General features: G+C 33.3%; 1 protein-coding gene across 1 annotated transcript; it reads right to left on the bottom strand.

Moving 5' to 3' along the window:
- Positions 1-5567: 5567 nt before the first annotated feature.
- On the bottom strand, positions 5568-10709 carry LOC113115663 (free fatty acid receptor 3-like). Its single transcript, XM_026283197.1, has 2 exons — positions 9335-10709; positions 5568-6927 (listed from the first exon to the last, which is right to left on the bottom strand). Exon 2 carries the CDS (start codon positions 6902-6904, stop codon positions 5921-5923), a length of 984 nt encoding a protein of 327 aa, XP_026138982.1. The 5' UTR covers positions 6905-6927; positions 9335-10709; the 3' UTR covers positions 5568-5920.
- Between the last annotated feature and the right edge of the window lie 5429 nt (positions 10710-16138).

Here is a 16138-nt window from a genome sequence, read left to right as displayed (position 1 = left end):
GCTGTGGAGTATCAACACCATAAATGAGCCATAAAACTAGATCATATGACTTGTGAATGAGGAACAGACCTTAATTTAGGTTAATATTCAATTAAAATAATTCCTTCCGTCTGATCTCATTTATGGTTGCACATATTGAAAGGTGTTGTTGTTAATTAAAACAAATCTAATAATATATTAAAATGTTTAATTATCAATTAGTTTAATATTTTAGTGATTATTAATATTTAGAATTAGATTTTAATTTTATATTTTGAGCTTTCATTTTATTTTCAGCAATTGGGTTGCTACTTTAGATTACAGTAAAGATGCTAAAAATATAAAAATAGACATTAAAATAGTACAATTATTAAATAAATGTATTATTATATAAATGTATTACTTGTACTATTTAAGTATTTCTTATACTTTTAATTATTTTTTATTTTTTGTGATCATTTTCATTTTATTTTCAGCTATTGTGTTGCTACTTTATTACAGTAAAGATGCTAAAAATATAAAAATAGACATTAAAATAGTACATTTATTAAATAAATGTATTATTATATAAATGTATTACTTGTACTATTTAAGTATTTCTTATACTTTTAATTATTTTTTTATTTTTTATGATCATTTTCATTTTATTTTCAGCTTTTGTGTTGCTACTTTACAGTAAAGATGCTAAAAATATCAACATTCAAAATATTAATAAACATTAAAATAGTACATTTATTAAATAAATGCATTATTATATAAATGTATTACTTCTCCTATTTAAGTATTTCTTATACTTTTAATTTTATTTTTAATTTTATTTATTTTTTTAGCAATTTTACTAGTACTTTACAATTAATCTAACTATGAAATGCATTTATTAATCATGTTGTTCATTTCATAATTATATCTTGTATCTGTTTATATTATTTAATGAAGCTAACATGAACTAGCATTGAATTGTTGTATTTTATTACAAAGGGTTTACAAAAATGTATAAACTCTGTAAGAAATGTAATGCATACTGGTAGCCGTAATGTTGTTGGTTAAAGGGATAGTTCACCCAAAAATGAAACTTCTGTCATTAATTACTCACTCTCGTGTCGTTCCAAACCTGTAAGACCTTCGCTCATCTTCAGAACACATATTAAGATATTTTGATCCAATCTGAGAGCTCCCATAGACAGCAAGGTAACCACCATGATCAAGGTCCAGAAACAAAGCAAGGACATCTGTAAAATAATCCACATAACATCAGGGGTTCAACAGTAATTTTACAAAGCTACAAGAATAGTTTTATGCTCAAAGAAAACAAAAATAATGACTTTATTCAACAGTTTTCTCCTCTTCATCCCGTCTGCAGCGGTGCACCAATCTGTGGAGAGTATCACGACGAATGCACTTGTTTTCGGTTCATGTAAACAATGCATGCACATAGCGCTGCTGCTTACATTAAGATGCACATGCATTGTTACATGAAGCAGAAGCAAATGCATTCATCATAATACTTTTTCTAAATGCAATTTTAGTAAAATTTTGGTGCATTTCCCCAAACTACAAACAAATAAAAATACTACCTTTTCTTGAAAGCCATTGTCACTAGGTTTTCATTGCACCAGAAAGAAGATGTCTTCAAAATTTCTCCTTTTGTGATCCACAGAAGACAGAAATAAATAAAAAATCACACAGGTTTGAAATGTCAAATATTTTTTTTCATTACAGGATGAAGCAACCCTGCTAAAAAAGCCCACAGAAGTTTTCTAACGGTGTATGGATTTGTGACAGAAGCACTTCGTGTCACGCTGACAAGCAAAAGCCGCTGAGAGCCTCTTCAGAAGCGAAGGTGAAGGTGAGAGGAAGTTAAATGTGACAGACTCATCATGTCACAATGAATCGCTGCCTGCCGTTTAATCAGAGGCTGTGACAATCAGCACCGCCTCCTCTGACATTTCAGCGGATACAGTCTGTCCCGCATGCTAAAAGATGAATCTGTGTGATAATTAGACTGCCCTGTTCTTTATCTCGCCCTGTAATTACCCAGAAATCTGCAGCGTGTGTGAGTCTGTGAATGGGCAGGAAAATGTTTATCAAAACACGGCTGAAAGCCATTTACCTGAACATAGCAAGGACTTCTGATTGATCTGATGATTGTGCATCAGCAAAACCTTCTCATTAAGATCAGGACATCACCAATACTGAGCGACCACCATGTCATTAGGCATGTCGGTATTTTTAGTCATGTTTGCTAAAGTTTAGAATTAGGGGAATTAGCATAATGATATAAATAAGCACATTGCACAACAGAAACAGAAAGAAATCTGCTATTACTTACTGCAAAAAATCGGACTAAAGGTGCGTTCACATCAAGAACGATAACTATAACAATAGCTATGTTGGCTGTTTGCAATCACGTGATTCTGATGATGCACCAAATGCAGCTGGAGAACAGGAAGTGATTTTTCTCCATTCACTAGCCGAAACTCTAAATGCCAGTGTTTTGAGTACTTTATGGTTGCTCAAATCGGTCAACCCGAGAAACCACAACTACAATAATGCTTGTGCATGCAAATTGTTAATAAAAGATGTAATTGCATATTAATAAATAAATATTTAAATAGGTGAGACAGAATTCACTCAATGCTAAACGCCACACATTATATTTCCAGTTTAGAGAACTTCCTTGATCATAACGGAACATTGTGAGATTTCGATAAACTGAAATGAGTGACAGATTTGAGTGATTAAATGGAAGTTACATAATCAAGACAAAATCATTACTATTTCCTTCATCTGGTGATGAGTAGATAACACACTGAGCGTTTAAACAGAGCTGAGCACATTTGCTCATACAGTGGCTTTTTTATCACATTTTATGTTGCTGCCTTATGGTAAACTGCTTTAAATTACTTTTTTTCCACATTAATCTACTCTCCATACACCATAATGGTAAATAATGAAAAAAAACTGTTTTTTAACATCTTTGCAAATTCATAAAAAAAACTAAAAAAAAAACTTAAATGATTCCATTGCATAAGTATTCATACCCTTATCTGGGACAGTTGAAATTGAGCTTAGGAGCATTCATAATTGCTTGTAGATGTTATTACACGTCAAGTGAAGTTAACATGTGACAAATTCAATTGAATGGATTTGAAAAGGCACACAGGTCTTAATATAAGATCTAACAGCTGATGATGCATCTCAGAGCACAAATCAATCCACTGAGGTCAAGAGAACTGCCTGCAGAGCTCAGAAACAGGTTTGCATCTAGCCACATGTTTGGGGAGTTCAGAGAGAAATTCTGCTTCATTGAAGGTTCACAGAAGCATGTCGTCTCTGTTAGCCTTAATGGAAGAAGTTTGAAACAGCCAGAACTGTCTCTGAAAATGTACATCTACCCCATAAAACCTAAAAGAGCTTGAGAGGTGAACAGGTGAGGAGAAGAATCGCTGATAATTGCCATATGCTGATGAGAAAGCTTGTTGCATCAAACAAACAAAAAAATGTTGAGACTGTAAAGGTGCTTCAGCTAAATATGGGTATGAATACTTATGCAATGTACTATTTGTAAGAAATTTAGTTTTTTCTGTAACCATATGGTGTATGGAGTGTAGATTGATGTGGGGAAAAAGTTAGTTAAAGAGGTTTGACTTAAGGCAGCAACATAAAACGTGAAAAAAAATGAAGGGGTATGAATACTTTTGCAAGGCACTGTATATTGCTGCTATGAAACATGTTTGTGGTTTTAACATGAAAAAGATATACATTAACATCTGAAAACCAACTTTAAAAACTTTATCTGATCTGTGTGGTTACTTTAAAGGTTTCTTCCTCAACGATGACTCATATACAGCACCATCTTGTGGTCGCATTTTTATATAAAAGGAGGAAAAAAACTGCAGACAAAAAGATTATAAAAAATGAGATGAAAAAGATAAATGCACATTTTGATTAAAATAAATAATCAAATATATATTATAATAAGTTAACAATTATAGAAACAACTAAAATATATATTTACACAGTTTTTAAATAATATATATTTTTTATATACATGAAAATATATAGCTGTGTCTGATTATAAGGCTTTTTTGTTTTTAATTCTGTACTATGTTGACTCATGTATCAGGTAAAACCATGCAAATTTGCTCTTAAAGGTATAGTTCACCTAAAAATATAGATTGTATCATGATTTACACTCCTGGAATTTTGTGATATGTGTTTGAAGAGGCATTCAAGTTTAATATTGCCTTTTTATCTGTATTGTGCAGTGGATTATATCTTTATCACGATCTTTGTTTTTATGCCTTTGGAACATATAAAAGCCAATTAAAAATGATCAGAAAGTGTCCCACTTTACCTGGATTCCCTCTGCATCATGCAACAGGAAAGTGTGTGTTGTTTCACACGCTTCTGCCACAGAAAAGAGAGATAAGCTTTTTATAGATGCTGTCACAAGGCTAAAGAGAGATGCAGCTTTTGCTTAAGAAGAAGTAGGGCAGAGAAGAAACAAACTCACGTTTAAAGTGGACAGCATTGCTCAGAATAATACAGTAGCAGCAATAAATAGATGTGTCGTTTATGGCTGTTTTCTAGGAAGCCTGCAGGGTACGATGGCAATGCACTGAAGAATGCAAATCTGCATGCAATGCAATGCACAATAAGTATTTAAGCAAAACTGTACAAAACTCACATGCAATGCAATATAATGCACAAAAAGGTATTTAAGCAAAACTCTATAACACTCACATGCAATGCAATATAATGCACAAAAAGGTATTTAATAAAAGCAGTATGATATTTGAACCGGTTTATTTAAAGAATGCACATCTATTCGTTTGCAATTCCATTCATCTTAATAGCAATTGAGCCTTGTAAGTAAGCAATGTGCAACCTACAATCTTTGCTCATGGAAAAACATACCTGTAGGAGCCACTCATTTGAGTTGCTAATACAACTAAACCACATCCAGTTCAACCGTCCTCCCACTTGCACTAAAAAGTATACACAGACAAAGTGTAGTTGCTAGGTGAATAACACAACTGTGTGTGTAATAACAGACAGAGATAGGAAACTAGATATGACTGTTTAAAATCTGCTTCAGTGACAGAGCGTTTTCAAATTAAAAATATAAATTCGATTCATTATTAACCGTTTTAAACCGAACTGACAAAATAAGAGACTCAAAATCCAACCTGTACCTCCAAATGCTGTACCAGGAAGTGGAAGTGACATCACAGGAACAGGTTTGTGTTGGTCTAGCTAAAGAGATGGCAGGTTAAAAACTAGCAGTGCATTTTAAAGGGGTCATATGATGCAATTTCATCAGTGTTACAAGCTCTTGGTGCATAAAGAAGATCTGTAAAGTTGCAAAAACTAAAGTCTCAAGTCTTTTCTCACAGTATGTGGGAAATGATGTGTTTTTTGTAACATTAGACCACATAAACACATTGCATCACACCAAATACACAATAATTTTATTTTTAGAAATGTCGTATGGCACCTTTAAGTGCTGTGTAGAAAATAAATGGCACTCGTGCATAATGGGTGAGTAGTTCAGGATGGAGGAATGAAGAAGGAATGCTTAATTTTGAGTTTCTTTTATTAAAATATAAGTATTGTTTTACAAAGTTGTTTTGATTATATTTATAGCATTGCTGTTAGTCAGTGCTGCATATTAGTTCGGATACAATTGCTTTTTGCACTGCAAATTTGTACACTCATGCTCTTCATTTCATTGTGTGCGAAACAGCTGCTGCAAAGGTGTAGGTTAAATAGTCATGCAATAATGCTGGAAGCATTTCTATGCTGGTCGTCTATCCATAAAGCATAGGGTCATGGTGGTGCATCAGAATTATTATTATCAATCGGCTTTGGGCTGAATCATATGTATTGATGATGCACATGCAGGCAGATTATTCAATGCAAAAACTGACTTGAAATGTTAGCGGATGCTGTCATCAGTGCTCTGCGTTCGCTCGTCTGGTTTGCCACGGTTGAATAATGGGCAGTAGAGAGCTGAGCGGCAGCAAGGAAGGAGAAAACGCGCTGCCAGTCCCTGCAAAACCTTCTTGAAAGTCCCTCTGAGTGCGGAAGAAGAGAAGTAGAAAATGAAAGGGTCGAGACATGCATTCAGCGTGCTGGTGAGTAAAGCAGGTTGTCTCCATTTAGAGCTTTGGCCGCTTATGAATCCCTCCCAATGTGAGATGTTGAAGGGCATGAAACAGATAATGAAGACCAGAAGTGTGCCCAACGCCATCCCGATGGCTCTATACCGCTTCTTGACGTTAACATTGGATAGCCGGGAAAGTATGCGGATGCATTGGATGTAGCAGAAGCAGCAGATGATGAAAGGGATGAGGAAGAAGACAACAGAAAGCTCCAGTCGAAACGGTAGGAGGATCTTCAGTTGTTCATCAGTGAATTCTTCATAGCAGGTGTTACGTTTGGATGGATCACTGATGTTGGGGTTGAAATGGTTGTGGTATTGCATGATGTAGATGATACTGCAGTGTCCCATTGACACCACCGAGAATATGATGCAGGCAATCCCTGCACTTCTGGGGTTGCGTTTGAGCTTGTATTTAATGGGGAAAGCCACACCCAGGAAGCGCTCCACGCTGATGGCCGTCAGGTGAAGGACGCTGTTGGCGATGACCGAGTAAAAGATGAATCCCGACAGCGGGCAGAGGAAGTAAGGAAGAGTCCATTTCATGTTGGCCACCTCCACCATGCGAAACGGCAGAAAAAGGAGGAAGATCAGGTCAGAGATGGTTAAACTGAGTAACAGCACATCCATCGGGGTGGAGCGCTGGCGGACCTTCTTAAAGAAGGTGTAGAAAGCCAAAATGTTGGCAGGAAGGCCTGTGATCAGTGTGAATCCGTAGACCACTAACACAACTTTACTGAGACCCACTGTCAACGTCATGGTCACTAGATGCAATGAACACTCTGTAAGAAAAAAACAGAGAAAATTAGAAAAACTGCAAGCATTTTACTATTGAAGTCCATTTCTTGCATGCAAAAAAATAAAATAAATAAATTTATAAATGCATGTTGAAAATCTATTTATGAAAAATCAGTCATGAGATAAAAGTCCAAATTATGACAAAAAAATAATGAACTAAAATGTCCTAATTATGCAATAAAAAGTCAATTATGAAGGAAAAATCTAAATTATGACATTATGACTTATGTCATAATTATGAGATAAAATCTTGACACAAGAAGTCAGTTGCGAGATACAAAATAATGACAAACCAAGATAAGTCGTGATTACGACAAAAGTTCAAAAGTCAATGTCTCCAGAGATGAAATGGATCTGCTCATGCACAAACAAATGTAGCCTAATTCTGATACATGCAATCACTATCCATTATGACCTGTAGGCTTTTTTATAATCATGTAACCTATGCACAATAATAATATTTTTCATTTTAATCTTTTATTGTTTCATATTTAAAATGTTAGTGTGTTGCTGCCCTGTGTGTAATAAGTGAACGTGTTTTGTGGACCCGCCCAGAGTCGGACTTTCTACTAACACACTCTTTAAATAACAACAATTTTTTACGCCCTTGACTTTAGACTAAGTTTGAATTGGTCTTTGGCACAGTCTATTTTCAAAATAGCAACGCTCATGGGCGTACGAATGGGCGCAAATACATTTGCTATTTAAACAACTCAAACAGTCCAAATAATTACAGACTAAATCATAATTATGCGATAGTCTTATAACATAAATTATGAGATAAAAAGTCTAAATTATCACATTCTAGAGCAAATCATAATCATGAAAAAAAGTCTAAATTGTGAGACAAAATGTCAAAATGACATACGATGACATAGTTTTGCGATAAAAAAACTATGACTATTATGAGTCAATTATGATATAAAAAGTTAAATTATGATACAGTTATACTTATGAAAGTCATAATTGACAACATGTTGATTCATAGCTTACATCCTAATTCACAGGCATTTCTGATCATTTTGCACTGATATCTGGACATTTTAAATGAGGTGGTGGCACACTAATTACTCATTGCAGTCCTTACAAACCAAATGTTTGGTTAAATATATGCTTTTTATCCGAGCTGAATGAGAGTCAATATCTGATGGTCCTCCAGCAAGAGCAATACATGCAATACTCTTATTAAACATGGTTACATTTAAATAGTAATGGATGACAAAGTTCTGTCAACCTTTGTCTCTTAAGAAAAAAAAAAACACCATTATTTATAAACAACAGGAAGCTGCTGATACTCATCTCCTCAATACTAAAAACAGGCATGGTTTTATTGTCTTTAGTTCAGTGTGATATTGCTTGACGAGGAGTTTTTCTCATAAATGTAATTGTCCTCTACAGTAACTAATCCAGTATCTTGATCACACAATGGAGCTTTAGGGTAATAAATAATGTTTTTGGTAAGTAGGTCACTTATTAATGGCATTAAAAAGAGTTCAATACAGATGCGGGACAACTGTGTTAAATATACATCCACTGTATCTTTGGAATAATAATTAAAAGCATGCAGCACTGTATGTTTAGAATAGGCTCAGATAAACTCTAAATATATTGCATCTCAGGAAATGCATGTTGAAACTTGTCACAGGATCAGGTGTTATAACTGTGAAAAAAATTATTCCACAACACACACAGACAGAGAGAGAGATCAGAATGCATGATTATTAGGGTTTTAGTAATATAAATGCAGCAACTGAGTCATCCTTTTGATAGAGAACTTAAAATTACTACACGCTACTAAAAATACTCAAAATGCATTTCCTTGAATACAAATTTAGTTGCACCTATTTAGTCTATACGTGGATATATATATGAATGTGAGATGTGAAACTAGTTGGAAATTCCTGCAATAAAAAAGTAGGTTATACGCGCTAATGTGAAAAAAACAACAACACTGCTTGTAGATCTAGCTACTTCTCAAAAAAATAAATAATAATAATTTATGATAGAATTCAATATATATTATAGATGAGCATCCAATTAACTAGCAACATCCAACCTGCAACATCTATGTTTCAGAAAAATATCATTATTAGATATGAAAATGTACAAATACAAATAAATACATTTTTAAGATCAACATAAAAATAAGCCTTCAAAATAATTTAAGCATTCCATGCATAGTTTTTTCTGTAAATATTAAAATGCATGTTATCTCATATATATATATATATATATATATATATATATATATGTTTTCTCAGTTGCCTATAGATCAGAGAAAATGTTCTGATCAAAACTGAAAAAGGTTACCCATTAAAGCATGAGTCGTCAGAGAAATCATCACAATTTAAAATCTTAAAAACAAAATAGTAGTAGCAAAATATTTGATACCTTAAAGAATCAGTCCACACCACAGATTCAGACGTGATGTGACGCTCCTGGAGCCTTTAAAGCTTTTTCTCATTATGTCACTTTGACACATGCTGCACCTACGATGACAAAACAGGAAAGCGAGACATTTTTCATTTTCTCAAGGAAGTGAATTTATTTCCCCAACATTAAGGTGCACTTTTTTGTAGAATGCACGTATATAAATACATGCACACTATCATTTAATCTGTGTTTGAGGTTAAGTCAACGAGGGAAGTTTCGTCTTCTACAAACATCTTCAGTAGTGCTCTATTACTTCTGTGTCTAACTTTGAGAAACCTTGTATTAAAGATGTGATGAAGAACAAAGCGATGCAAAGTGGGAGGAGAATTGATTTGTAAAAACCTCCAGTTTGCTCACATAAAGCACCTGACCAAACATTTGCTTTTCATCATATTTTTGCAAGGCCTGTCAGCAACCGATTTTACTTAAACTCATTAGCATTTTCCACATCATTAACATAAAAATTAAAGAGCTTAATTAATTACACATCCGTTAGGTGGGCCTCCTTCATACTCAAATGCGCAATCCATCCACAAAAGCACCGTAGCGGATCGCAGTAATTGAGCAGCGCTACAAGAAGCATCTGTGAGCAGAAAGCTGAATAAATAGTTGAGAGGACAAACAGCGGCAGTCCATTATTTATCATTTAGTAGTTCAGCTCTGCCAGCCATCCTAATTCATTTGGATTTTGTTCAAGCCTTCCTGTCTGTGGAAAAACACTGCATTGTGTTTTATTTCCAGACACTTGAGCGCAAGAAAAATCCCAGAGCTGCATTGTTCAGATGGATGAAATTCACACAGTGTCCTGTTCAACAGACACAGCTTTCGCATGTCTACGTGACAGCTGTGCTGGAGAAACAAAAAGATCAGTCTTTTTATCAATAATGCCGTCTCTCTCTGACCAAACACAAAGATTTGTATGGCACAATAAGCCGAGGGCCGGAGGAATGGCTGAGCGTTCGTTTCGAATGGTGTCGAGTCAGACGAGCGCTGCATTTTCTCAACGTCTGGGTCTGCCTCTGTGGACCTTCTGGAGAGAAGGAGGAGAAAAGAAAGAACAAAATGTTTCATTTGATATAAAGCACGTCTTAAGGCCCTTTCACATTACTCGAGTCAGTGTTGCCCAATGAATTTTAACTTTAACCCCATTCACAGACCTTTGTTAATGATTTTGAAAGCCAATGATTAGCAGACGATTTGCATGACGTATAAAAAGTCTGCCTGTATTCAAGTTAATCATTCAGAAAAGTTATTTTAACTGTCAAACTTAAGAGATCTCGAATGCATCACAATGCATTATAAATGTTTCCACTTTCACATCTTGTACTGCTTGTTAAAATCATGAATAGATACTTATTTGGTAACACTTTGCAATAAGGTCTCCTTTGTAAGCATGCAACAATACTTACTTACGTATCTTACTGTTATCTTATTCAACACTTGTTAACACATATAATCAAAAGTTGTATCTGGTAACATTAATGCACTAATACAAACAATGATTCATTTTAATTAACTAACATACAAACAGAAATGCATTAACTAATATAATCAACTGACCTAATTTAAAACATCAACAGCATCTAGAGACAAAACTGTATTTTTTTCTTTCTACAATTCACACACATTACTAGCAACCTCTTAATATTGTTTTTCTTTGATACCGACTGCAGGGCGTTTCACATGGAGCGCTGAAGTCTTGATGCGAGATATGAAAGAGCCTTAACATATTTGTATATTCATTAGTGACTGATTTAGAAACGGTGAAACATAGAGTGTGAGCTAATTTTACATCAGCCTGCTGCTGAGCTGACAATGCGGTATTCTTATAAGAATAAACATATACTCTTAAGCATAAAGGCTAAAGGGAGATTTCGCAGAAATACCACAGAGAAACCATTTCAGGTCCCTGTCACTAAAGCATGGATATAAATACTGCACTAAAATATTCCACTCAATTCAACTACTCCAGTCCATCAGTTAACATTTATCCAATGATAGATCCGTCCTCTATCCATAATATTGCTTTGTCAAGTGAAAAAGTGGTCTGGTCTGAATCAGGAGAGAAATCTGCACAGAAAACAGTTCAAAACAGCTCTAAACAAATATGTTGGTGGATTCAGATGTGAGAGACAACAGGGAATGAACAATCATTACTGATTATGGACTCATTTTTTGGGCTCAAAGCAACAGTTTAAAAGTTTAAACATCGTAATGATGGATTTGTTTCTTACAAACAAACAGCTTTTCACTTTTCAAGACATTAACTGATAGATTAGAGGATTATTGTGGTGTTTTAATCAGCTATTTTGACTCTCATTCTGACGGCACCCATTCACTGCAGAGGATCCACAGGTGAGCAAGTGATTGAATGTCTCCAAATCATAAAAAAAAACAGGCTTAACTTCCTTGGTAGGCCTGAGGATGAGGACATTTTCAGCCAATTTAAATTTTTGGGTGAACTATTCTTTTCCATTTTTAATTCTAATCAAATTGGCTGTACAAAACATTTTAAAATCTTGCCTAGTTGAAACTCGTACAACTTAAAAATTAAGTTGAAATTTCATCAGCCACAAAATGTGAGGATGCATTTCACTCATTTAAAGTAGTGTCAGGAGGTCATGCACCTGTCGCATATGGGTTGGGTGTCCATGCATGGTTAAAAATTGGGATTGGTCTTGGTAGACCAATGGGTATTGGATTCTGATCCTAAGAGGTTTGGGTTTGAGGTATTGGAGTCTGGATTTGAGATTGGACTTACGGTTGTGTGCTTAAGTTCTGTTGTATTTATAGTCTTTGCTCATTTGGGTGTATTTGGGAGTTGTTAAGCATGGTTGGTCTCTGGAGGTCTCTTCTTTGGGGGTCAACCTTCCTGAAGATTCAGTTTCCTGGTGTCTCTGTGTATCTCGTTGTGACCAATCTGAAGATCCACTACTGTCTGAACTATAGACTTCAGGGTTGGGATATAGAGGTGTTCCCTGCAAATGATCCCAATGCATCTGTTGGAGGTGCATTCTGGAGTGACTGTGGGTCTGAACGGGGATTGAACGTCGAGTTCGGTCTTCAGCTGATGATCTTGAGTTGGCAGTGCGGCGGTTTGCATTGGTTTGATTGGTAGGGCGAGAGTATCTATTCTGAATGAGGCCATGGGGTTGGCGAGAAGCATTTGTTGAAGCATTGTTGAGCACTGTTTGTGTCTGATTACTTAATGTCAAAGGGTCAGAGTTCAGCAAGCCATTCTGAGTATGATTTTGATGGTTGCTGTTAATATGTTGACTCTGTAGTGCACTTTATGCATGTTACTGGACCATCTGATTTGTTTTGCTTTGGCACATGCGCACCAGGCTGAAAATCGCCCATTTGTATGAGAATATTGGGACTGTGTTGGACAAACTGTGGGAACGATCTCTGAGGGTCATTGTTTGGATACGAATTGTTTTGATGCCTATTGTCTGGGACTGTACTGAAGTTGCAATGGAATACATCAGTGTTCAAATGGCTATTATGATGGAGTGGGTTGATGTTGATGTTCCCATTGTTGTTATTGGGAATGGCGGTGAAGTTTTGTGGGAGTGAGTTGTGTTATGTGGGATTAGGGTGGTTTCCATCAAAAAATAAATAAAAATAAATCTCACTATCTCTGTGTGAAACTGTTTATGTAAGCAAATGTTGCTGATTATTACTTTGTGTTGATATACTGATTTTTTTTCTTGTAAAGTTTAGTAAAAAACTGAAAAAATACTTTATTTTTTAAATTACATTGCTACTATATTTTACTTGTATGTAATTTTAAATAATATACAAAATTCATTGTATAATATCTAAAATAGTATTTTTATTATCAGTGTAATTAATATACAAAATATGAATATTATATAATGAATATATATATTATATTATATTATATATATATATATATATATATATATATATATATATATATATATATATATACATATATATATATATATATATATATATATATATTTTTTATTTATTTTTTTTAGCCATATTGTCCAGGCTTCAGAGATATTATTTTACATTACACTACATTTATTTATTTGTTTTACTTTTTTTTTTTTTTTACTGTTACTGTGAGGAGTCAAACAATAATAATAATCAAAATAAAAATAAAAAATTAGTTTTATAGATAATTACTATTTTTAATACCAATAATAATACTAAATATTTTTATTTTTACAAAATATATTATTATTATTATTATTATTATTATTATTATTATATTATAATTAATATATTATATTATCATCATTTATCATTATCATTATCTGTACTAATAAAAAATATATTTTTTAAATATTTAGATTTTTTTTAGCTTTATTGTCCATCACTGTCTTATTGTCATTCCTTCATTCTGGTTTGTTTTCTGAAGTCCAAGAGTATCTTTAAGCCTCCAATCAACTGTAAATATGAGCAACTAATCATGTCAGACTTCTTAGCATCATAAAACATAACAACTAACTGAAGCATTTAGAAGGGACGTACTGTTTCTTTGTCGCATGCAGACGCAAAATAATCACAAGGATAATTATGATGAGTGTAACAACACTCCCTGCTGAGCCACGTATCTTTAAACTTGATTTTTATATTTTACATATGAAGAACTAGATTAACAAGCACTGCTAATATCATCAGACAGAAATGGAGTCAGGGCACAAAGGGCAGAGAAAAAACACAACACAGAAACATCAATAATGGAGCCAGCAAATAGAAGAAAGTATCCTGCAAAGGAAAACCATTAAAGGCGAAAGAAAATTATGACTCCTTCTAGAGAGGTGACACGTGAATTTATCAATCCTGTGGTTGATTACTCCCTCTCCGGTCAAGAAAATGAATGTCAGGCCGAAGAATGAACTGACAGATGCATCTATCACCAAAGTGCCACAGAGAGCCATTAACTCTCCCACAAAGGCCAGGTCTATCTACTGCTTCGATGTCCCTCCTGTGACGTCATCCCGTGCGATGCAGGCGTAACGGACACTCTGATTGGTGGAGAAGATCTGCAGCCTCAGCATGCCACTCCCTGATTGGTCGACATCTGGACCATCTGAAGAACCAACAAAATTATAAAATGAAAAATCTTCATTACAATATACACTGTAAGGTTGGTCAGTATGATCAAAACCTTAAATAAATAAAGAAAAATATAAATAGTAAAAAAGGTAAAATATTTATATATATTTTTTAGCCATATTGTCCAGCCATTGTCTAATCTTGTATGATTAATTATATAATTCTTATTATTTTACAGAATATTCAGTGAAATAATGCTAGAATGTGTGTGTGTATATATATATATATATATATATATATATATATATATATATATATATATATATATATATATATATATATATATATATATATAAAACAATGCATACAGTTTCAAAGATGCTTCACAGAAACATTAATTATTATTAACAGTAGTATTAAGAATAAAATGTAATTATAATAATAAATTATTTGTATTGTTTGTAAAAAAATAAAATAAAAAAAAAAGTTATATATTTTGACTTTTTTTTTTTTTTTTTTGGTATTATTCTGTTTCTGTCTTACTATGTATTAAAGTCTATTTTTGATAACCCTGCAATTAAATAATTGTGCTTCATTTCAGTTCATTATTTAGTTTTTTATCTGAAACTTACAACGCATGAGTAATTCTGGCATCAGTGCAAAAATGGCTTCACGTTATGAATCACTTGAGTTCAAAACAAAACACTCAAAACAATAAAACTAAATCACAGAACAGAATTACAAAAACACTCTTTGTTTCCTCATCTGCCAGTTTGAGCCACTGTTGTCATGTCCCTCAAACAGATTGCAATTAGTCACTGGAGCAGAAATTAATCCAAAATATGTATGGTATTGTATGTTATTGTTATGTTTGTCCAGCAAACCAGAACATTACAAGCTCTTTAGTCATGCTGCTGTCATAAAACATGCTCAAGAGATGTTGACGTGCAAATAATATAAACTTGAGGTCTTATTAATGAAATTAAACTTTGTTTGTTTCAAGAGGGGCTTATTAATGACTTAAAATATCCCAAAAACAATAAACAAACAATTCAAAAATATATATATTTTTTATAATGGCTTTTTTATTTTCCACAGTCATGAAAAACCAGTTATTGTAGTATAACTGTAATATTATTATAGTTTTTTATAATTAATGACAGAATTTTCATTTTTGGGTGAACTATCCCTTTAACCTTTCTAATGCATTATGGTCCTATTGCTTGAAACACTGGCTAAACAAATTATTATTTTTGACATTTTGTGAATTATTTACATTGAGAGTCATGAATGTGCATGCAAAGTTTTGACCAATACAGTAGATGTGTTTTGGAAAGGCCAAACAAATCAGGGTTATTATAGCTAAAAAAGACTAAAGCTGAATCCAAAACCTTTTTTTACTTGGAAAAAAAAAAAAACTTTAACTGAAATTAAAAATATAAATGAAATACTTATTAAAAAAAAAAAGTCATTTTATTTGCAGCATAATTTCATATTTTCATTTAGTTTACCTAAAAATATTATCTTACTGAAATATCTAAAATTAAAAATGAAGTGTAAAAAAATTTAACAATATAGACATATTTAATTAAAAGAAATAATGACAACAAAATTACTAAAACAAAAAAATTAAAATAGTAATTAAAAAAAAATCATAAACCTAAAATTGTATTTCAATGATACTAAAATAACCCTTGTATTAATTTTGTTTTCCGACTTTTATCTTTG

Source organism: Carassius auratus, chromosome 16 (assembly GCF_003368295.1).
Source record: "Carassius auratus strain Wakin chromosome 16, ASM336829v1, whole genome shotgun sequence".
NCBI lineage: Eukaryota > Metazoa > Chordata > Actinopteri > Cypriniformes > Cyprinidae > Carassius > Carassius auratus.
The sequence above is the reverse complement of the archived record's forward strand: the minus strand, read 5'-3'. Positions and strand labels throughout refer to the sequence as shown.